This window comes from Typopeltis vanoorti, chromosome 9 (assembly GCF_054136105.1).
Source record: "Typopeltis vanoorti isolate ZY-2024b chromosome 9, IOZ_Tvanoo_1.0, whole genome shotgun sequence".
Taxonomy (NCBI): Eukaryota; Metazoa; Arthropoda; class Arachnida; order Uropygi; family Thelyphonidae; genus Typopeltis; species Typopeltis vanoorti.
In genome coordinates this window covers 16,303,339-16,328,993 of record NC_143557.1, presented here as the reverse complement: position 1 = coordinate 16,328,993, position 25,655 = coordinate 16,303,339, and the positions used below count along the sequence as shown (strand labels likewise).

General features: G+C 35.2%; 1 protein-coding gene across 4 annotated transcripts in view; it reads left to right on the top strand.

Annotated features, from left to right (window-relative positions):
- LOC150102900 (ras-related protein Rab-28-like) overlaps window positions 1-25,655 on the top strand; it is a 171,809-nt gene that overhangs the window by 92,158 nt on the left and 53,996 nt on the right. For all 4 annotated transcript variants that reach the window (XM_090398199.1, XM_090398200.1, XM_090398198.1 and 1 more), the window contains exon 6: window positions 8,283-8,386. In XM_090398199.1, the coding sequence (XP_090254325.1) occupies window positions 8,283-8,386 (104 nt within the window). The remainder of the gene's footprint in view (window positions 1-8,282; window positions 8,387-25,655) is intronic.

Genomic DNA, 25,655 nt, shown 5'->3' with positions numbered 1-25,655 from the left:
CTTCTCATCCATTTCTCAAGTATACTTGCATATATCTTACCAGGAACACTCAGCAGGGAAATACGTCTGTAATTCTCACATTCAGTTTTATTTCCCTTTTTATATATGGTACTATTATAGCTCTACTCCAATCATCGGGAATTCGTCCCTCTGTCCAGGCCTACTGAACTATGCAGTGCAGCCACTGCAAGACTTTTATACCATACTTCAGCATTTCTGGTCGTATATCATCTACACCTGCTGCCTTTCCACATTTTAAGCCTTTGATGGCTTTTTCTACTTCAAGTATGGATATGTATTCCTGACTATATGCCTGTTGAGTGTTTTTTACCTGTGCTATCACTGCTTGTTTCATTTAGTAGTTTCTCGAAGTAATTACTCCATACATCAAGAATATCTTTTTCTCCGGTTTTCATATCGCCTTTATCATCTCTAACCCCTTTTACAGTACTCTTTCCTCCATTTCTAAGCTTCTTCAACAACCTCCAGAATATCTTACCACCTGCTTAATATTTTTTTTCTATGTTCTTGCCAAAGTCCTCCCATGACTTTTGTTTAGCTAGTTTTACACAGTGTTTAGCATGCTTTCATTTGTCTCTATATTCTCTAAGAGCACAAGCTGACTTATTTGCTAGGAACTTTTGATATATGCTTTCTTCTTTTCCTTCACTGCCTCTTTAACTTCCTGTGTCCACCATGGAGTTCTGATTTTTCTATCCTTGCAGACAACCTTACCACATGCCTCTCTGGCTGAATCAATCAAGGTTTTCTTCAAGGCTTGCCACTGAATATCTAAAGTTTGGTTCCTGTTCTCAAACGCTTTCATTTTTTCTTCGACGAACTGTAGACTAAAATACACAAAGATTTTGTGTATTTTAGTCTACAGTTCACATCTGAGAGCTGCTCAACTTTTATTCGCTTTAAAACTTTCTTACATGTTATTCTTTTCAATATGAAATTCAATTTTATCCTCCTCAAGACTAAATAATGATCACTTCCAATTTCAAATCCTCTGTACACTCTGGTGTCCTGCACCAGGGAGAAAACATCACTATCAACAATAACATAGTCAATGGGACTTTTCTTATTCCTTGCCTCTTCTCTCCATGTGAATTTGTGCACATTTTTATGTTGGAACATGGTGTTAGCAATAACCAACAGAAATCCAACAGGTATTTGCCATTATTATTTGCCCTTTTCTCCAAATTTTCCCAAAATATTTTTGTATGTCTGACAGCCATTTCCTACTCTGCTATTTAGATCCCGAACAAGGACCAACTTTTCCTTTTTCATTGTGTCAGATGCTTTCTCTAAAACATTAAAAAATTCCTCCACTTCTACCCTAGTAGAACCTTCTGTGGAACTACAGGCACAAGTAAGTCCCATTGTCCAGTTCCCCATTCTGATATTTGCCCACATCACTCTACTTGAGACTGCCTGCCATTCAAGAAGATTAGCCTCGTATTTAGTGTTGAATACAATGGCTACTCCTTCTTTTCCTTGATTGTCATTTCCAGAATATAACATTTTGTATTTATTGCTCAGAAAGATCTCACCAGTTTTTGTCTTTTTTGTTTCGGTCACCCCTATTATGTCGATCTGGTACTTATCTAATTCCTCAACTAGCTCCATTTCTTTGCCATTCAGGGTTCTTATATTGATAGTACTGATCTTTAACCCTGGTGATGTTGAGTTGGGGTGTGCTTTCAGATTTGTTCCAGTAGCTGACTTTTCGCTGTTCACCCTGGTTCCTTGGTGAAAACAACTGGAGCCTTATTTAACTGGGCGACGCCCCAGCCGGCATGAAATTTTGTCATGTTGTACCATCATTGTATAATTTGGTTTTAGCCAATAAGAATTACCATTTGGTCGGCTAAATCCCAAGTTGCCAGCCCATCCTCATTCGTTCAGTATCCAGGTAGATAACTAACAGGGTGCACCACGAGAAGGTGAGGATTGGACATTAGGTCAGAAGCCTGGATCAGTTCTCCGCATTCCTTTAAAGGTGATGTGGAGGTCACCTCTCAGTTATACAGCTTTGACCCTTAAGCAGCCCACAATGAAAAAAACGAATTTATAATTTCAAAATTATTTTTATTTTTCAACATTATCTTCCTTAAGACTAATGGATTTATTCCAGCGATGCTCCAGTGCCATTATCCTGTTCCTGTAGTGGTTCTCAGTAAGATCTGCAAAACACCCTCTGCAGCTGCAATCACCTCTTGATTCAAAGAAAAATACTGACCAGCAAGGAAGAATTTTAGTTTTGGGAAGATATAGAAGTCAGAGGGAGCCAAATCTGGGGAATAGGGTGGAGGTTCCAACAATTCATAGTCCAGATCCCTTAATTTTCCCATTGCCAAAACACCTTTGTGGGCAGGTGCATTGTCCTGATGAAATATGATTTTTTTCTTCTGCAAACTGGTCTTTTCTCACAAATTTTTTGTCTAGTCTGGTTAAATGATTGGAATAATATTCCCCAGTTATCGTTTTACCCTTTTCAAGATAATTAATAAACAAAATGCCTGTAGCATCCCAAACACTGGTGCCATGACCTTTCCTGCTGATGGAACCAACTTTGTCTTTGGCGCTGAACAAAAGGCTTCTGTCCACTATTTTGACTACTGTTTGGATTCTGGTGTATTGGTGAATCCAAGTCTCATCCGTAGTAATAAATCGATGAACAAAATCAGTTTTATTCTTGTTAAAATGCTCCAAGTTCAGAGATTTTGATGCGAGTGCGTTTTTGATATGCTGTGAGGAAGCGCGGCACCCATCTTGCACAAAGCTTTTTCATTTGCAATTCTTCGTGAAAAAATATATCCTACACATTCTTTTGAAATGCCTATAGTCTCAGCAATTTCACGCACTTTGACTTGGCCATCATCCAATAACATATCGTGCACTTGATCAATGATTTCTGATGTTGTTACACTTTTTGGACATCCTTCACGTGGATTATCTTCAAGGCTGGTATGGTTACGTTTAAAAAAACGGCAGCCCATGTTGAAAACAAAAGAGAAGAGTGCTCATAAACTTTTATGAATTTCGAATGAATTTCTTTTGGAGTTAAACTTTGTTTTACAAAGAATTTTATAATTGCACGATACTCAATTTTATCCATTTCAAGGGATACAGATAACACTTTTGCTTCAGACAGTTGTATAAAACAAACTACTTGATAGAATGACTTGCAATTTCACATGGATGCTTATGACAGATATACCAACTTAGGAAAAAAAAATCTTGCTGATAGTGCATCTATGGTCAAGGCTGAGAAATTTTCAGACCACACTCATATAGGAAGAATACATTGGTAAAAACATTTCTATTCAGGCATAATGGTAGTTAGCTTTTGAATATTGAATGTAATTTTCCAAATGCTTTCCATCCAATCAACATGTGTCTTTTAATTTTGTCCATGGTATTTTGTTCAATTGATATCTGTTGTGCTAAGTATATGTAATGGTCTACTTGTTTAATTTCCTCATTATTGATTTTTGTTATTTCTGGTTGGGCATAGCTATTGAACATAAATTGGGTCTTCTTTAGGTTTTTCTTTAGACCAGCTCTTTTGCTAGCAATTTAGAGTTCTTGGATACAAATCTGTAATTCACGTGCAGTTGAAGTAAAGATAACTATGTCATCCGCAAAGTGTAAATGGTTTGAATATCTTCCATTTATCTTCAGACCTTTCCCTTCTCAATTAAGAAGTTGGAATATTTCTTCTAGGCATGAATAATTTTGGATAAATAGTGTCACCCTGTCTTATACCTCTCTGTATTTCCACAGTAGAGATGTTTCCATTGAAATGAATTGCTGCTGTGGCATTGGTGTATGCTGATTTGATGGTCCTGATGTATGGCTTCTCCACTTGTTGGTTTTGTAATGCTTTAAGTATTGCACAAGTTTTTAGTGAATCAAAAGCTTTCTCATAATCAATAAAACCAATACATAATAGTAACTGATATTCATTACACCATTCAATAATCTGCTGTACAACTTGAATGTGATCCATTGTACTAAAGCCACTTCAAAAGCCTGCCTGTTCTTTTGGTTGTGCTATATCTAGAGTCGTACAAAGCCTATGAGCCAAGACTTTTATAAACACTTTGTAAATTACCGATTGTAGACTGATGGTTCGGTAGTTCATGAAGTCTTCTACCTCACCTTTTTTATGTATCAGTGTTAGGGTAGCCTTCTTCCATGCTCTTGGTACATCATTTTTCTTCAGGCATAAAGTAAATAGTTTTGCTAAGAGTTTGTAGATTATTTCTCCACCTGTTTTTAGAAGTTCAGCTATAACTCCATCCTCACTTTCAGCTTTTCCATTTTTGCAAGCTTTGGATGCCCCACATAACTTCTTCTGGTAGAATCTGTGGTACTTCAGCTGTTTCATAGTTATCTTCTTCTTCTTCATTTAATTCATCATTCCTGATACAATACTGAGTAAATTTCTTCAATTCTTTTTGCTATAGCATATCTATCTCTGGTTATGGTCCCATCTCATAGTTTGACTGCAACCATCTGTTTATTGCTGTTCATAAATTACTGTTTGGCTTTTTTGAGACTACGGTGTTGTGTCCCATTTCCTTTAAATTATATATTTTAAGAGTTTCCTTAAAGCCTTGCCTATGTGTGGCACATGGTATCTCTGGGTCACAAAGGAATAGCCCGAGGGTCGAGCCAAAACCTATGTGGTGGACTCTTCGTAACCAACTTCTCGTTAAGTCCTAAGAAAATTTATTTTTTTCTGCTGTGCCACTTAAGACCCTTAGATTAATTAGAATATTAATCAAGAAGTTGGCAAGAAGATTTACAAAGATAACACAAGATATGCAATCGTGACTGTAAAATATATTCTATAAATCTCCCGCCCAGATTCGTAACTATTTTTACAAGTGGTACATCGAATTCCATAAAGAGACAAATTTGGTTAAAGAATAGCAAGGCATAAAAGTACATACTGCTAATAATACAAATGAAAAGTTTCCATTCAAAATCTAGCTAAAGAATAAATCAAATCTGTTAACTCTAATACTTAACACAGAGAAAAGCCCATCAAAATTCAACCAACCTTAATTATCTCACATAAAACATAAGTCTCACACTATAATCTTAGAATTAACAATCTCTGTTAACATTCACTCTTTAGGTTAAATCCTCTTAAACATTCTTAGACATACTCAATATTCAGATTCGTATGGTGCCTATCCACTCATAATCTTCTACGCAATAAATCTCTTTCCTACAGTCCTTTCTAATGATTATCTCTGAGTCCTTCGTTATTAAATTTTTACATAACATTAATTTCTTGGGTAACACACAAATCAAAGAACAAAATGCCTACTTATCTATACATGATGGTTTCGCTCTCTTGTTGCACTAAACACCTTCTTCGATGCCCTTGGTTCCATATTACGGTTAAGGTTTCCGATCATTGATATGCTAACGCAAACCTCTCCTTTACCTCTTTTGTTACAGCATTATGGACATGTACTTTCTTCGACATTCCAAGCGGCATTGCCTGCTGCTGTATCTTGGGATTTCGGGAATAGATTTCCTGTTAAAAACCGTCCGATCGTATGCCAGCGATGGACCTCGCACCCAGAGCTCCAGTCGACCACGAGGTGAAACTAAGAAAAGAAGAGAGAGTGAGGGGGGGGGGGTTTCCAATCCTTTTATACCTCCTCCCTACCAGCCATTCACCTGACACGTAGAATTCTTCGTCAAATGTGTCTGACCTCATAATGTCCGATTCTTCCCGCCACTATTTTTCACATCCCGCGAGCATGAGACTGCCTTGGGACAACCGTCTGCTTGCTCCCCGAACTTTGAGCTTAAATTTACACAGATTATTTTGGTCGCTTTCTTGCATTTCACATTAAAGGTAATATCACTTTTAAATCAGTATTAATATTATACACTTAACATTGGCACACTTTTCTTACATATTCTTTTCTTTTACCAAGTAAATAATATCTCATAGATATTTTACAATTCTTTCCTTTCCTTACTAATGTATTCGATATTAAAAGTACATAACTACACATACCTAGATAACAAGCATATTTTCATGTTTCTTATAGTATAGTGTTTGCTCTGTTAGACAATGATAAGTGGAATCTTAATATTCCAAACTTATCAGGGTATAACAACAGTTGTTTTCAATTGTTTGTTGTATTAATTTTGCAATTGAATTTTCTTGTTTCTTCTGTGATACGTTTTCTGATCATTTTGCACAATTCACTGTATTCAATTTTATTCTGTAGGTTATTTAATTGTTTAATTTCTCTTCGTTTCTTCATAAGCTGTTTTGTTTCTTCAGATATTTTGTCTTGTGTCTGTTCTGTGGTGTCAGCTATTTCAAGTGAGCATTGTGAAAGGTTTTGGGTAATAATGTTATTACTTTCTGATGGATTAGCATTGTCATCTACAATAAGATGTTTAAAATCTATTGTTTAATTCATGTTGGAATATATCTGGAAAGAAGAAAGATGATTCAAAGATCAAAGTAAAACATAGATGTACACAAACTCAACATTAAAAAAAAAGATATATATATATATATATATATATATACACACACACACATACATACATACATACAGGGGGTTCTTGAGTTATGTTGGAGATCCGTTCCTACAGAATGACGTAAGGCGATGTTCGATGCAAGTCGGAATTACCATAGCCTAAGTTACTTACCTAACCTAAAACACCCTAAAGTCATACGTATATATCAAGAAACAGAACTAGGCCATAGGAAAATGAAAGGGAGAACATAATTACTGTATAGTACAGAAAAATGACTACTACGTTTTTTCGTAATCACAGTCGATTTCATGGGCGCCAATCCTTTCACGTGTTCAAAGATGCAAACTTTATCCTTGATAATAGTCCCCATTGTGGTACGACTTAAGTTCAATGCGTGGCCAATTTTCATTGCCGTTTCTTCCCTTTCTTGCCCTTTTAATAATGTCTAATTTCACTTCTAATGTAATGGCTTTCCTTTTCTTCGGCTCACTGCCATCGGAAGAGTCTGCCTTACGTTTGGGAGCCATATTGATGGGTAAAAAATCACAAAAAAACACAAACAGAAAAGTGAGAGAGCAGATGTAAACAAAGCACGTGGTACCCAAAGAGTGTATGCTGGGACCCAAGCGACGCCACCTCTCCCAAACAAATGCCGCATAACGGCGTATTCTTCTGCTGCACTCACATACAACAAGTTCCCCGCAATGTTTGAATTTTACATCGCGCTGCTTCAAGTCGAAATTTATTTTTTAAATTATTTATGGGATTTACTAATTATGGGATTTACTGCCGTAAAGTCAAAACGATGCATGTCGAGGACCCCATGTGTGTGTGTGTGTGTGTGTGTGTGTGTGTGTGTGTGTGTGTGTATCATAAGCCTTGTTTAACCATGCTGGTTTTCCCTTTCAGTCATTTCCGACCATAGGTGACTTTATATTATACACTTTATAAGCATTGCCCACAAAGTATTCCGGGTGAGATCTTTGGGGCCGGTTTGCCTGTTCTAGGGGACGAAAAACCCGAGTTTCTGGGTGAAAAAACCTCCTACCTCCATATAAGACCGGCTAACTCACCTTTAGTCAAAAAAGACCAGATGAAGGGTCCTCGTGTCTCTGATGGGAATCGAACCCAGGTCTTTCCAACCAAAGGGCTTCGTCTATACTGACTGAGCTACTGAGGCTTTTATTTAACCACGCAACACTTATGCCTGAATAACATACTAGCTCTCCAACCAATAGGTCGATGGGCTGGAGTCCCACCTTGGGTTTGGATGTTTGTAAAAGTTTGTTTTGGACAAAATTGTATGGGTCCTTTAGTTTATAAGTTGTGCTTAAAAAGTGATGAGGAGAGGATTTCAGGTCAGAAACTCTCGTCGGGTCTCTGCATTTCTTATGAACTATGGGGAGGTCTCCTCCCAGTTATTCAGGTTTGTTCCTTAGATGATATTCTTAAATTGGCCAACTTTTGGGATTGTATTTTGTTTTTACTTTCAAGTTTGGTGGAATGTCAACTATTTTCTGTAGACATAAACTCAATCATTGTCCTGTTTCATTTTAAGATTGCACATTTTCACTGACATAATTCAATGATCATGATACCTCCCACTTACCTTAGGAAATTCTAATGACTAAATGTAGTAAATTCACATGTACATCATTATATAAGGAAGGAGGGAGAGAGAAGCATTCATTTTTAGCATTTGTTTAATGTAATGGGGAGAAAGAAAAAAAAATGTTTTTGAATTTCAGATGATCTGGAGCACATGAGAGTAGTTAAGACTGAGAAACATCTCAAATTTGCCCAGGAGCATTGTATGTCTTCTCATAATATTTCTGCTAAGACTGGAGAATCGGTAAGTAATGAAAAATAAAAGTCCTTTCTTTCTTTTTCTTGTTTAAAAAAAATAACTTCATTTGATGCTAAAAATAATCACATCTGTTTGTTTCCAAGAGACTAAATTTGTCTTTAAGCATTTATAAATTAAATATATTGCAAGAATCATTCAGGTTTTGCATAAAAGGGATTTGTGGCTATCTGATTTAGTGTTCATTATAGGTACAAATGATGCAGAGGAGAAAAAAAAATTGAAGAAACTCTTGTGACTGTGAAGAATAAATATAGTGAAGTGAAGAAGGAAAGCATAAGAGCATGATGATGGCTGAGCTGAGTGAGCTAGAACATCATCTCATCTCATCCGATTGGTAACGGGTTGAGTCCACTAAGAAGAAAGGTTCTCCACTTATTGCGATCTTTAGCCATCTCAATCATGACTCTATAGCTGGGTAGATGTGAATGTTCTTTCAGCAACTTCATCCAAGTACTTCTTGGTCTGCTTCTAGGTCTTTTTCTTCCGATATATCCATTCAGAGCTAAATATGGGAGTCTATGAGGGGCCATTCTCTGAATATGACCAAACCATCTCAGTTGATGCTTAATGATTGTGTCTATTATATTATCTGGGAAGTCTAAATCTGTTCTGACTTGATAATTAGTCTTGTGTTGCATCCAGTGGGTGTTATTAATTTTTCTGAGGCATTTTATTTCAAATGCTTGAAGTTTCTTGATTGGTCTCCAGGCTTCTGAATCATAAGTAGCCGTTGGGATAATAATTGTTTTATATAATTTTAATTTTAGACTCGTTGGGATTTTTTTATTTTTCCATATTTTGTTTAGTTTATTCATGTTGGTCCAACCTAGGTTTAGCCTGTGTTTTACTGTTTCCATATTGTTGAGGTTACTAGATATAAGACTGCCAAGATAAACATATTTATTAACTTGTTCCAGCAGGTGATTTTCAAGATTATAGAAATATTTTCTTCTTCTCTACCTATCTTCATTATTTTTGTTTTATGAAGATTTATTTTCATACCATAAGTTTTACAAGAGTCATTTAAAATATTAATAGTTTTTTCTAGCTGTGGTTTAGAATCTGCTAAAATAATGATATCATCTGCGTATTTTATGTGATTAATGTTGGTACCATTGATTTTTACACCTGGTTCATCGGCTATGGTTTTACAAACTTCTTCTAGGAAGAGGATAAAGAGTTTAGGTGAGAGAGGGCATCCCTGCATTACATCTTTCTCGACTCTAAAATTCTCGGTTTTAATGTTGTTTGTTTTAACAAAAGCTTTGGTGTCTCCATAATAATTTGTAATAAATGTTAAAATATCAGAATCCATTTTTACGTGTTTTAGGATAGTAATCAATTTGTTTCTATTAACTGAATCAAAGGCTTGCTTAAAATCTATAAAACAACAGTATATGGGCAGGTTGTATTCCCAATATTTTTCTGCTATATTATTAATGGTGAAGATATGGTCTATGTGGCCTGAATCCTGCTTGGTTTTCCTCTATGATTTTTTCTGTAAGCACCTGTGTTCTCTTTTGTATAATTCGAATGAATAGTTTATAACTATGACTTAAGAGTGTTATGGGTCTGTAATTTTCACATATTCTTTTGTCTCCTTTTTTGTGAATTGGTATAATAATTCCTGTTTTCCAGTCAGCTGGAATTACTCTAGTATAAAGAATTTGATTAAATAAATTCATTAAGAAATCAATGGCTTCCTTGCCACCATATTTTCATAGTTCTATAGATATTTCATCTTTACTGTAGCTTTCGAAAGTTTCATTTGGTTTATTGCATTGATAATTTCTGCTGAGGTTATGGGTGGTGCCTTTTCATATATTATCTTTTCTGTTATTCTTTCTTCCTCCTGTTCTTTTTGAAATAATGTTTGATAGTAGTCCTTCCAAATTATTTTAATATTTTGTATTGACCCAGTTTCTAGATTGTTTTTATCTTTCATTGTTAATGTTTTATCTTTGATAATTTTGTATACCATTTTATTATCATTTCTTTTATTAGCTTCTTCGCAGAGTTTTGCTTTTTCCTCCAACCAGTTATTTTTGGCAGATATGCACATTTTATCAATTTTGTTTTTAAGATTCTTATAATGTTGTTTATTTTCTTCTATATTTTTTATATTTAATATATGCTTTTCTGTTCTTTTTTCTTCTAAAGTATTTACAATTTCAGGGGTTATCCATTCATGATTTGGCCTTGATGTTGTACCAAGTATGTTTCTTGCAGTACTTGTAACAATTTTTTTACCTTGATTCCATGTATTTTCTATATTGTCATAGGATAATCTTCTAAACTCATTTCCTATTAGTGTCTGATAATTATCTTGCATAGATTTCTCTTTCAATTTTGACAGGTCCACTTTGTTGATAGGAGCTCGTGATTTATGATACTTGAATTTTAGTTTAATTTTTGCTGCTAGCAGTTCATGTTTAGTGTCAAAGTCTGGAGTTTTTAAAGTTCTAACATTTTGCACTGATGATTTCCAATTGCGTTTGATTAGAATGTAATCAATACAGTTCTTTGTTGTGCCATCTGGTGAGGTCCATGTGTATTTGTGGGAAGGTCTATGGAAAAAAATGGTGTTACAGATAAATAGATCATTTGCTTTACAAAATTCTAAAATTCTTTCACCTCTTTCATTTCTGTTATCAACTCCGAACCTGCCCATAACATCCTCCATGCCTGGGGTGAACTTCCCAATTTTGGCATTAAAATCTCCCATCACTGTTAATATATCTTTTTTATTGGTCTTGTCTATTAGATCTTGCAACTTATCATAAAAGGTATAGATTTCTTCATCTTCATGTGACTGGTTGGGGGCATAGATTTGAATAATTGCAAAGTGAACATTTTTTTCTTTACCTTTTAATCTGATAGCGATCATTCTTGGGCCATGTGGTTCTATGGCCATGACTGCATTTTGTAGACTATTATTCACTAAAATGGCAACTCCTTCTGTATGTATATTGTCCTCTCTGCCCGAGTAGAATAATTTTCCTGAATTTAGATTTATAACTCCTTCTCCTGTCCAATGGGTTTCAGCCAAACCTAAAATGTCCCATTTAATCCTAGCAAGTTCTTTTTCCATCAGATTTATTTTCCCAGGTTTTAACAGTGTCCTTATATTTAAGGTGAAGAGATGCGAAATTCTATTGGCTGACCACATACTAAACTTCTTGACTGCTACCTGTGATCTAGGATCAGTCGCGTCAGTTTCCTTGGATGCAGTAACATTCTCTTGACACAGTGGAGACTCCTGATTCATAGGGTTGAATGGCAGAATAATGCAGCTGGCTTGCCACTCTTCTGCTGCATCCTTTGGTCACGACTCCTTATTCTTTATTTGGAGCAACCCGTTGGGGTTTCCCTCATCTGCCACCCGAAGGACACGCCTGGTAGGAGTCAGGTCTCCCCCAGGAGACCTGAGTTAGAACATGTGCTGTTTATAAATGTACAAACTGAAATTCAGCAAGTAATAACTGCTGTTTTTTAAGAGAGTGAGAGGGAGGGTTGGGCTGGTTTTGAGACTACAAAAAGATAAACAACATATGTTGGCCTGGTTGGCTGAGTGGTTAGCATATTCGCTCTCCACTGAAAAGGCTGTGGGTTCGAATCCTGCCCTGGGCATGGATGTTTGTGATTGTCTGTGAAAATACTAGTAGTCGTGATGGCATTGGTGTAGTTGCAGTTTGTTGTAGTTGGTGGAATTTTCCGGATTCTAAAAGAAATAGTTAAAAGTTATTGCACCAATCAGAATTGCCCTTGTGTGATTAATAAACACTCAGAGTATAAAAATCTCTTTATAGAGATGAAACAATATTCTCTGTGAAAACGCCAGAGAAAAATTAAAAGGCAGATTTAAAGAATTTCAGAATTCTATTCCTTTCACTAGTGTTTGCTGATTTCATTGAATTCTGCACTAGGTTCTCTTTTATTTCCTCAATGTTTTCCCTCTCATCTTTCTTTAAAGTCTTAATATTAAACACTTGATCATTATCATCAGTGTCTTTAAAAACTTCTGGAGACTGCCCTAATTTTCCGTTGTCACTTGATGTCCTGTCCAAACAGTATTCTAGTCCACACAAGGAGACTGTAATATCAACAAAATTACATGTTGATATTACATATATTTCAGAAAATCAGTTCCAAATATTACTTGTACATTTGGATTAGAGGATTCTGGAAGAACTATTAATGAATGACAAACTTTCAAAGGAAAACAAGGAATTGAAATGAAAGCATTTATTTGCTTATCAGCTGAAATTTCTGATTTAAATATGCCCTTTAGCTTAATTGGATAACTTGAAACTGAAATGTCCTCTGGAATTAAAGTTTTAATTTTGTTAAACAAACTATAAAAAATGAGTGAAATATGTGCACCTGTGTCCAGTAAGATTTCACAAGGCACATTTTCAATAAATCCTTGTAGAACTATCAAAGGATTATTTTAATTAGCATAAGGAGCTAATGCTGCATCAACCTCTCTTTCGGGGTTTGAACTGCCTTTAGTTTTACCGATGTCTAATGAGTAGCTTGACATTTCTGTTCTTGCCAATATGATATTGGAATAATATTTTTTTTCCAAATTTTCCTTTATTCTCAGATTTCTTATGTTGAAAACAAAGTTTATCCCTAACATAAGTCTTGAGCAAAATGACCAGGTTTATTGCATCTAAAGCATCTTAGAACATATCTCTTTTGAGATGTTTTATTCCTGTCAAGACCATTAGATTTGCAGAAATATTGATGAGAAATATTGATTATTTGTAGGATTTTTGGATATTGTTAAATCAGATATCATCTTAAACAGAAGTTCCTGTCCCTTCACTGTTGGTCTCTGCTGTCTTTCTATCTCTTCGCTAAGAAATGTTTTTGGTTCCTCTACTTTTCCCAAATCATGTGATTGTACCTTGGACTCAGATTCTGGAACAGCTTCAGTTAAATTCACAGAAAATGCCTTACTGTTTCTTTTAATTAACATTTTTAAATTTTGAAACTTTCCTTCTTTCACTTTATCTGCAGCCACTGTGTTAGGAGAATAAGTTTCATTATACTGAAAAGAGTTTACCTGCTTAGTGTTTGTGGAATGAAATATATCTCTAAGTCTCTCTTCCCTAACAAGTTGAAAACATTGTTCAAGATTTTTAACCTTTTTCTTGTATGCTGTTTCTTTCAAATTATCTTTAAGGTCGTGCCTAAAGTGATGAAACATTAACCATTCTACAAAAGATCTGTCTTCAGTTGAAACGTTAAATTTAGTCTGTGGTAATACTCTGAACAGACTCCCTATTACCTTGAATGTACTGATAAATTTTCCAAATGTTATGTTAAAATGTTGTTGGTTATGTCGACTGCACCATTTGTTAAATTTATATTTCTATCCGCATCTATCTTGCTTTGTCTTTATCTTTAACTTTTTTATTATGGTTGGCCGCCTTACTTTATGACTGCCGCTATATATATGATTATGTTATGCCTCGTCTCTCACGCTGTATAGTCTAGCTAATTTATTTGTTTATCGACTGTGTCAGCTAGACTATATACAGGTATTCCTTGATATATGCGGCTTTGATTAGTGCACAAAAAATGATTGTGACCATAAACTTGATATATGCGGTATCAAATTTGAATAGTGTGGCCTAAAAAGTTTGAAAATAAGCAAAGCGTTAGACTTGGTCAATGAAACCGATCAGATCATGTGGTACGAGTTGTGCTCCAGCGTTAGTAACTCACTCTCGGCATCAGTCTCAGTGCTTCAATTTATCAGTAGAGCGTGGCACATACAGACGTATATGTGTATGTATTACAGTGTATGTTTACGGCCTATCCGCATATCATATAATTTTCAAATGTAGAGAGATGCATGAATGTTAGTCATGGTTTAAATAAACAAATCGATTGTTATCTCAAAATCATGGAGGTTAAAAAAAAGCTACCACTGTTCAATTTACGTTAGATAATTTTTTTATAAAAAATAAATATTTAACAGATAAGTTTTTATATAACAAATATGTACAAATAAAATATATAAATACATGTCACCTTAAAAAATAAATGTTTAAATTTTTATATTTTGCAGGATTCATTATAATTATTCCCATTAATTCTTAACATTGAATAATGTGGTGTCCATCGAGGATTAATTAACCACATATATCAAGGGATACCTGTATTGAGAATGAGAGTATAAGGCATTATTCAAAGACAATACAGGTATCTGAAATCGTAATCATATTCCTTGCTTTAATTTATTTTATCCTTTAGTCAGTCATGGCAGTTAAATAATAATCGTACGTATTACTCGCACACAGGTTTGAATTTTTTGAGATAGTGCATTGACACTACACAGTTCAGTATGTTGTTTACAACTATTTATTAAAGTCCAAAGAATATTTACAGTATACACACTAGATAGATAAATTCCTTATTCTCCTAAACTTTAGATCCGAGTTATCATAGGACCTAAACTTAACATTATGCGACCACAAGCTTACATTACTATTACCTATACAATGTCTTAATGGCACATTATACACAATAGATTCATACATTCACTACACATATTTTCAGAAAAACAGTTACAAGTTTCCTTTTCACAAACAATCCTTCACATTAATCAAACGTTACACAGGAATCTTCCTATTTTTTCTTTCACTCACTGTGTTGCTCTTTTCCTTCCTAACGTCCTGACAAATGTCTTCCTTGTATTGGGGTCCACGTAGACGATAGCTGAGACTTCTCTTTCCTCTCCCAACCATGAACAGTGGAGATTTTATCCCTACCAAGGATGCGGCAATCAAAGGCAAGAGTAAGCATTGAGAATCCTTTAGATCAGTGTTTCTCAACCTGTGGTCCCTGGACAACAGGTAGTCCGCAGGCAGACTTTAATTAATTAAATAAATATATATTCTTTATTTATATATACTATAAATATATAAATAAATATATACTCTTTTATTACTCGTCATTCTGGCACTATAATAATTTGTAGCAGCAGAATAACGAATAATAAGAGGGGTGAAGTGAACAACAATATAGTTTTATTGCTTCCGCCTTCCCTTGCTGTTTTGTCAGATTTGAAGTGAACATGTGTTATCCACATTTCAACCAATTGCATGTTGTTTATTGATTTTTATTACTGAAGGTTTTTCTCATTCAACCAAGGCTCAGTATACCTTCAGAAGTGCTGAATGATATTTGGACCAAGTGTGTCGTGAGGTAACCCCAGTATTTATATATTGATATATTTTTCGGAAATGTTAATAATGGAAAAGTGGCTTAGAACTAGGACTTTAAAAGAAGAGCAAATGAAACAGGTGATGCTATCCCTAATTGTGATACACATGTTGTAACGACAAGTAAATCTGATACTATTAAAGTAGAAGAAACGCAGTTTAAAGAAAAAATACAGAGGAAATATAACAGTTCGTATTTGGAATTCGGGTTTACTTGGTGTGGAGATGAAAGTGAACAGAAACCTCAATGTGTTTTGTGTTATGAAGTGTTGTCGAACGAGTGCATGAAATCTGCGAAACTCTGACATTTAGGAACTAAACATTGTGATGTGAAAAATAAGCAAATTGAAAGAAAAAAAAGCCAATTTCAGCAATGCTTAGCAACATTGAATCATGGGAAAGATGTAGTTTCGGCCATGAGTTCGATTAATAGCAAGGTACTGGGAGCATCTATCTCTGAAGTTTGTGCATAGCGAAAACAGGGAAACCTCATTCTATCAGAGAAAATTTATTACTTCCAGCTATAAAAGAAGTGGTAACAATCTTTGTTCACTTCACCCCTCTTATTATTTGTTATTCTGCTGCTACTATATTTTTCAACAAGTTACTAAAAGATGTTGATTTGACTCCTCTTTCAATGACACTGTTGGTTGCAGAATTAATGATATGGCAGGTGAGGTAGACTCTCAGTTAATCGAAAGCGTTAAGAAGAGTGCCCTTATTATGCGTTACTGATAGACGAGACTACTGATGTTACAGATGATGCGCAGTTAATATGCTACTTAAGATATGCACATGATAACAACATTCATAACGATATTCTGTTTTGTAGAACTTTGCCATCCCGAACAAGTGAAGAAGAAATATTTCACACTCTCAATAATTACATAATACACAAAGGGATCCAGTGGGGAAAATGCATGGGCTTCTGTTCGGATGGAGCTCGCGCCCTTACAAGCAGCCACAGTTGAATCAAGGAAGTGGCTCCGGATATGAATCGGGTATATTGTTTCATACATAGGGAAAGATTGGCCTCCAAAGGAATGCCACCAGAATTTAAAACCATACTAGACAACGCTGTAAAGCTAGTTAATTTTATTAGGCTCGACTGCTAAATAACAGGTTTTTCTTCAGTATTCTGTGATGAAATGGACAAAATACATATACAACTTTTGCTTCATTCTGTAATTCGCTGGATTTCCAGGGGGAATGTACCAACAAGTTTATTTCAATTAAGGCATGAAGTTTTATTGTTTGTAAATGAACGTAATTCTAATTTTGCATCACTCCTTGTTGAAGAAGCATGGCTATCAACACTATTCTATCTTTGAGACTTTTTTTCAAAAATGAAATGAACTAAATCTCTCCCTTCAGGGAAATTCTTTAACTTTTCTTGATGCCTATAACAAAATAAAGGCTTTCGAGAGAAAAAAAAAACTAGTGTGCATTAGTTATGTAAAAGACAGTTAATTTGCATCTTTTCCAATATTGGAATCCGTTTTAGTGGAAAATGATCTTTTTGTTGATTCTGAGTTTCTGGAAAGGGTTTGTGACCACCTCAAAACTCTGAAACAGAATTTGGAAACATATTTTCCAAATAACTTTTATAAGAAATTTCTGTGGGTTTGAGATCTATTTCAGGCTTATAGTCACGAGAACGATTCTTTTGTTATCGAAAAAAGAACAGTTAATTGAGCTTTCAAGTGACAGTAGGCTTAAAATGCAATTTTGTGATCTTGGTTTGGCTCGATTTTGGATCTCGCCTTCAGTGAGAAGTGAATTTCCCGAATTATCTGAAGAAGCACAGAAAATCGTCATGCAATTTTCTACAACTTATCTTTGTGAGAAAGGATTTTCATCGCTCTGCCAAATAAAAACAAATTACAGAAATCATCTTAGTGTGTGTGCTGATCTTCGACTGAAGTTGACCAATATCGAGCCAGATATCCAGCAACTCTGCAAAGGCCGAGAAGCCGAACCATCTCATTAAAAGTAAGTAGTAACAAAATTATATCATATTATTTATTTGGACAGTTTCTGATTATTCTCGTTACTGGTTTTGGAATTAATCCATTTCCAAAATCGGGAATGAAAAGACAGTTATGCAAAGTGACGTCACGATGAGGCTCAGCTCTGGTGGCAAGGATGACAGCTGCCCTCGTCCCATTTAGCAAAGTTCCGTATTTCGTACGGTCGCTTGCGAGAATATGGGGCTGCGCACACCGAATCTGTCGCATGCAGAGAACAACAACATCCGTACCATCATGGATTGTTACAGAAACGCACATCACAACGTAACGAATACAAGCAGCACACAGGACGGATATAAATAAAACCACTACACGATTAAAGAATCTGCCAGATTTACGATGACCACTGTTATAATTAAAACCACCACCATAACATGATTAGTACAAATCACATGCATATGGTATTTACGGCATATGGTCGCTGGTGGGAAAATGCACCCGACCATGTAGATGCCACTTTGCGACTGACATCGTGGGTTGTGCTGTTTATAGATATCGGGAATGACATCACATAACAGGATGTCTTAAATTTTTTTGCTGGTCATGGAAAACTCCTCAGGGGAAATAAGGCAATTTCTCTTATTTCTGGGAAATAAGGGAAATCTTCTATATAATAAGGGTACTTCTGTGTGCCCTTATTATATAGAAATGCCCTTATGAAATAAGAGCACTTCTGTGTGCGTGCATGTTTGTGGATGGGGGGCATTAATGGCTTTGGGATGTTCTGAGTGAAAATAATGCTGGTGTTTAGGTAGCATTCATTGAGTTGGTTTTCCTGTGGATTATCAGCATGCATGAAAGCAGTTAGCTGATGATTGTATAGAGATGTATTTTGTAATGCAAGGTTATGGAATATTTCAGAAAGATAGGAAGGGTAAAAGAGGGAGAAATGTTTGTGATGAATTGCATTTATTCAAGATGGAACTAAAAAAAAGCAGTATGTAGTGGCTTTAATGATTTTTGATGTGGAGTTGACATAAATAGGGTTGTTATAGGCCAGGAAATTTAGAGGACAAAGAAATGTGTAGGCAAGTTAATTGGATTAGTATAAGAAGAAGGATTTTCATGGGAGATTTTAAGTATGAAAATATGATTGGAAAAGAGGATGGCATAAGGAACCAAAGAGTTTCCAAAGGATTAACCATCTTACACAGCGTATGATGGAAGTAAGGTTTCATCGTGTTGGATTCGATGATCATGCAACTCTCAAATGAAAGTATTTCATAATGTGAAATGTATGTTATGCAAAGCCCAAAAATATATGCAGGTAATAAGGATAAAGATATGCAGGGGATGGTTTGGACAGGACAAGGGATGTCATCTATGATGGAATCCATGGATGTCAAGTTTGTATTCAGTATTATGATGAATGGAGTGAGATACAATGATACCCACAGCAACTTTTATATTTTATATGTTATCCCCCTTCATCTGCCTATACACATGAAGCTAGCCCCACAACTTTTATCTTCACGCACTCTCTGACTCGATCTGCGACAAGTAAACTGTTCCATTCATTCGTCTCACAGTGTACTTAGCGAATGGAACAGTTTACTTGTCGTGGGTCGAGTCAGAGAGTGCATGAAGATAAAAGTTGTGGGGCTAGCTTCATGTGTATGGACAGATGAAGGGGGATAACATATAAAATATAAACGTTGCTGTGGTAGATGAATGGAGATAAGGATAAACGTCATTGTAGGCAGATGAATGAAGGTATCAGCGGGACGGCGCTGATATTCCCATTCATTTGTCCATGGTGCTAAAAATGTTGTTGTGGGGTAAGCAGATAAGTGTGGACAGATGAATGGGGATAATATATAAATTATAAAAGTTGCTGTGGATAGAACTGGGGATTTCAGCAGAACGGTGCTGATATATACATTCATTTGCTCACAGCAAATCGGAAACTGATACCTTTATTTGTTTAATAAAAATTAAAACTTTGTTCAGTGATAATACACTTTTAATCGTTTACTTCCAACTTAATTATGTTTCCATATGTATTTGTAAATGTTTATTATATGTAAATGTTTATTGTATGTAAATATAATATGTTTATGTAAATGTTGGTAATCCCCACTTACATTTTTAAAAAAATTACATAACTTAGTGGTCCTTAGAAATGTTTTAGGCATTTTACTGGTCCTTGGACTTAGAAAAGTTGAGAAACGCTGCTTTAGATAATTTTGCTTACTGATATATGCCTTATATATATGCCTAGGCTTCCTTTATTTCACGTTCGTGCACATTTTGAATTTGTCACGTGCTTACCCTCAGGTGTGTTGATGTCATCTTTGCACGCTTTTTCGAATTCTTTGTCCTTTGCACTTGCTGACTTTTTGATGTGGTGACATCATTCTTTGCAAGTCTGTAACTTTTCTCTTGTGGTAATCCTCTTTGTTCTTTACTAATCTTATAGTAAATTTGCTGACTCATGTGCCACATTATAATTATGAAGGAAATTTCTTTTTGCTGAACATAATAACATACAAGGAATAATATTTCATTGAACATTTTACATATCTTTTTAGCATATTTCCTGAATTAAAACCATTGTAAAACCGAACATGATAAGTTATAGAATTACTTATCATAAGAGATTTTACAGTTGCATAACTGTGAGTGTCTCTCAAAGGGGATGTGTTTAAGAACGTTTTGGCTTTTCCCAATAATTTATTATGAAGTATAATTAACAAATGGAAATCTGATCATTTTCTTAAATCTCTAATTTTTTAGATATGCAAAAAAAATATGCAAAAAAAAATTTCTATTCTTTCATTACTATCAACTGAGAAAGAAGGTATTACAAAGGTTGGATTAATTAACTTAAAAAATTCCTCGTCCTTAACTGAAGAAGCTTCACTACTAGAATTACTCTCTCTCCTAGCCATTTTACTTGAGTCAAATTAAGCTTTCTGGAGTATAAAATAAAGTTAGGTCACAACCAATCCTGTCAGTTGGCTGCGACATTTGTTTAGAGATTGTTTATTTTATTTCATCTCCATAAAGAGATTTTTATACTCCGAGTGTTTATTAATCACACAAGGGTTTGAATTCTGATTGGTGCAGTAACTTGTAATTATTTCTTTTAGAATCCAGAAAATCAATGACTCAAATGAAGACAAAATAAAAAATATACATTTACTGAAGCTAAAACAATATATACAATTACATAACTAACTACAAAATTAACTGGATCCAAGGCCTTCTAAAATAAATCTACATTTTAGACATTTTGTTATCCAAAAATATTAAAATCATTCATTTTCTGATTCATTCTATTATTGGATTGTTTGACATATACTTATCACGTCTACTACACCTTGTTTTCACAACAACAAAAATTGTTCATCAGAGTCGGTTTCTTTGTTACACCCTTTCTGAAAATATAAACATTTTTTTCTTCTTTTCCATGGGACCATGTAGCATACAATATGATTCCTCATGTCTCACTGAAGTATAAATATTCTTACCACTTGCAGTTCTATTTGGCACACAATTTACTAATTTTTGTACAAGAGAAAGAAGTTTCTTCTACTACTTCATAAACAACAGATCTAAGTAAAGCTCTTCATGTTAAGCCATTTTACAGTTTCAAATTTTACAATTGCTTTTTCCATAGTAATCAGGTATCCTTTAAGACAGAAGGTGAAACTTCGTTCAGCGTTTCCTCCAACATTCAATTAGAATGGCGACTGCAATATCTTATTTTATTTTCTAAATACTTGTTGACAGTCTCAACTCCTCTAGTTTAAAGACTCAGTTGTATGATTCCGTTTTGGAATCTTCTATTAATATTTTCCCGACTGTCACGTAAAACTTAAACTTCCTAAGAACAAAATTTCTCCAGTCTGTATTCTTAAACTTCCATTAGCTCTCGCTACTTGTTTTCTTTGTCATGTGCAGTCCATGTAAATGGCAAGCAAGAAGATACATATAATGACTGACATGTTGTCTCCATTAGCGTAACGAGAATGTCTTTACAAAACACAATACTTAATAAATTTAAATTACAATAAAAAGGATTGAAAGTAACATAATTATCAGATCTAGTAAGTATATCAATTTCAAATGGTTTACATTTCATTTTGACAATAATAATATCAATAACAGGCACATTGCATGTGCCGATGTACTTGTTATGAAACCAAAACTAATAATATACTAACATAGCAATTTGTAAAAATATTTATAATTTTAAATGATGATTATTTTTACACCATCAGACCTTCATAGAGTTCAAATACTCATCATAAGAAGTACCACTGGCACACAGCTCATCATACCATTCCTTAAATGTATTCATCATGTCTATACATCAGCATGCTCAAGCAGTATATTCTGATCACCTACAACTGACCATGCAAAATAACCACTCCTCATCTCCATGCTCACACTCTCCTTATACAGTTTCCAGAGAATGGCTCCCTGTCTTCCCTCCCATTTTATGAAAAAACCTCATCCACATTAATCTGGTAATAACCCTTTTCCAACCTTTTTTTTCCCCTATCATATCCCCTCATCCCCCCCCCTCCTCCTCCTCCTCCTCTGAATTGCATCCCTCAGTCTGTCTTCATATGTAACATTTTTCAGAGACCAGACACCACCAGTCAATCTCTCGACCCTTTCCAAAATTTCTTCATCTTTTAAAGCCAGGTGACAAAATCTGTGCACAGTAATGCATATGTGGCATGAACAAAGTCTCATACAATTGAACTATAATCATTCCTTTCTTATACATGCCAATGCCCCCCACATCATTGCCATCCATAATCCTCTGTGCTATCTTCAGTTTCAGCAGTGTGTGCCTGAAATTTTAGGTCCTTATATACCATCACTCCAGATCCCTCATCTCCTCCAAGATATCCTCTCCAGGTGTATACTCTGCATCCTATTTTTGCTTCCCAAATTTTAAAACCTTATCCCACTTGCCCATTCTCCCAGTCTGTTCAAATCTTCTTGCAAAACTACAACATCTGCTCTGTTAATTCTTCTGAACTTTGCATCATCTGCCAATAACTGCATATCACTATTCAGACCTTTTCCAGTTTAATTAACATACAAGGTAAACAGCAACACCACTAATGCCTTTCATCTTCTGGAATATTGCTCCTTCATACACAGCTGATATCTATCAGACAACCAATCTCCAATACAGCACTCTAATCTACCATCAAAGCCCCATCCATTCTAGTATTACTGCCAGTCTTTTTGCTTGTATTGCTTGTCATGTGTCAATCTATCACAGGCCTCTGCAAAATCTAAATATACCACTGTGTGTGTGCATCTGCCTTGTCCAGTGCAGTTATCATCTTGTTATAAGTAAGCAAGCAGATTGCTAAAACAAAATACAAATTGGCCTATAATTCTAAGCCTTATCAATTCTCTTATGAAGTGGAACAATTCTGCATGCTCCTTTTGAACTTTGCCCAATGTAAGTCCAAGTTAAAAAGTACGTCAAAGCTGTTGTTAACTTCCTGGAACATTCTCTCAAAACACATGGTGATATATATCAAGCCCTGCAGCCTTATTAATATCAGGTCAATTCAGTTCCTCCTATACCTACCACTCAGTCACCATCAGTGCTACCTCCTCTCTTCCCACTGCATTCAAGTTCTTCATTGTGTCACATTTACTAGGATGAAATAACTTTAGGATTTGCTCATTTAATATTCTTAATATCTTCTAGTAGTTATCATTGTATAATTTTCACCAACCATTATCATCCTTCTATAATTATTCTTTTTTCTACTGACCATGTATTGAAATAATTGCTTGAGAAGCATGTTTGGCCTATTTCCACTTGGATTGTAGCAGATGTTGGGCAGCTGCTGCTCGTGTTTTAACAGTCCCAGTGGAAAGCAGATGAATGATGGATGGCAGTTCTGTGGAGTAGTGTCCATGGATACTAAATTATTTGATGATGATAATGCAAAGTTGGAGAGAGTTCCTAAGATGCAGTACCAGTATAAGATACTTCAAGGTTAGAATAGGCAATTTGCTTGAACAAATAAGTGGAGTTGCTGTTGAGTGAGACCCTTGTATCTTGAAGTACACATGTGTAATGCTCTATACTGTATTGATTGAACTGTTCTCCAAAACATCAGTGTGATTGTGCTATGCAGATGTAATAAAGACTTGAAGTTGCACACACACACACATTGCAAAAGTCATAGAAAACATGCAGCATGTTATTGTTGTGATAAAAGAGGACACTGAATAATGAGACAAGGAAAGTATTTTCCTCCATGAAGTTACAACGAGATCATGCTTGGACTATTGGGCACAAATCTGGTGACTTGGTTTAAGAGTAATGATGAAACTTTGTACTGGTCCAGAGATGAGTAACTAGGGCATTATTAGATTTCTAGAATGTTGGTTATAAATTATGGAGTTTGGTACATAGCAGAGAAAAGATGATATGTTTGAGAAATCAAAGTTAGTGAGGAAATTCTCTCACCAACTTTGTGTGGGTTGAATATATTTCATTGTAAACTTTGCCACTACATGAATGAATATGCCAGTTTATAAGGCTGTAAACTGGTAGAAAGCACAAAAATATTAGTTTATTCACAGACACAATGTTTTATCTTAATTATATAAGACTTTCTGGTTTAAGAAAATGCAATAGACAAACAATTAGTGTTGTGACAACCACTATAGAATTATGCAGGATTGTGATAATTTTAAATTATGTGTGAACATACATTTATTGTTGTCATGTCCTTGCTTGCATGTTTGGCTGGCTACAGCTAGGAGCATTCCAATAAATTAAAATTTATATTTAAATGTATAGGATCTAATGACATTTCTAAAGATGCCGAGATTTTTCTTTGTATTTAATTACAACACAGATTCATCCCATAAAACTTGATCTCTCTCTCTGTTGAGGCATTTTATGGATCAGCTGAAGAGAGCATGTAACAGAAGAGCTGTGGCCTCATTTCTTTGGTATTCTGTATCTAATATGCTCTTCAGTGCATTGTTCGATAGATTTCTTAGTCTCTTTGTAGTATGATTTTTCTTTTAGTCACACCACAGTTCAATAATTCATAAACTCCCAGATATTTTAGGGGAATTTGTTCAGGTTTTATGGATTGAAATAGTGATCTCAACCTGATGATAGGAGTAAGCACTGTTCTAATTTTATATTATCTAAGGAATTTAGCCAGTTTTATGGAAATAAAGCTAATATATATATAAAAAAAAATCAGCTAACGCCTTTTTTGTTCTTTGTTTCTGTGGTTATAGGGAGTAGACGAGGTGTTTTAGCCCTAGCTAGCTTTTTGGAGACTGAGTGGGCAGTTCATTCTCCACTAGTAGCCAATCAGAGATAGCTGATCCAAGGCTATCACTAATTAATCGGTACACAGTGAAGAAGGCGGCTAGCAATTGCCACCATCTTGTGATCCCTAACACAATATTTTTAATGTCTGAAAATAGTGTGGGTTCAACAGTCAATTTTCTTGAGTTTATGGGACAAAAAACCAGATTTCCTGGCAGAAAAACTTGCTTGCCCATGCCAGAGATTGACTATCTTGGGAACTGCTCGAAAAAGGCTTAGAAAATGTTCTTCTGGTCGGCGACTAGATAAAAACCCCCAAGGTTTTCTTTGTGTGGTCAAGCCATAGAGTGCAAACACCACTTCTGCTGATCTGCACAGGCTCGACAAAGCTAATATAGGGGAAAATCCTTTGATTTTCCCCTATGACAAAAAAGTCAGTGCATTGTGTTGATTTGATTTGTTATGAAGTCTTGAGACTGTTTACTCATTATAGCTATTTTGTAAAATGTGTTTTTCAGCAATTGGAATTCTTTTAGCTAGTCCCTCATCAGTAATTCAACAACAGGCCCTTGATCCTAGTGTTGATATGTTACCCAATTCTTGAGGTCTGTAACAATGAGAAGAGGCATGCAGATATCTGTCAGTATGGGTTGGTTTTTTGAAAGATACACTTTTAATTTGTGAGTTTGTTTAGATCTGAA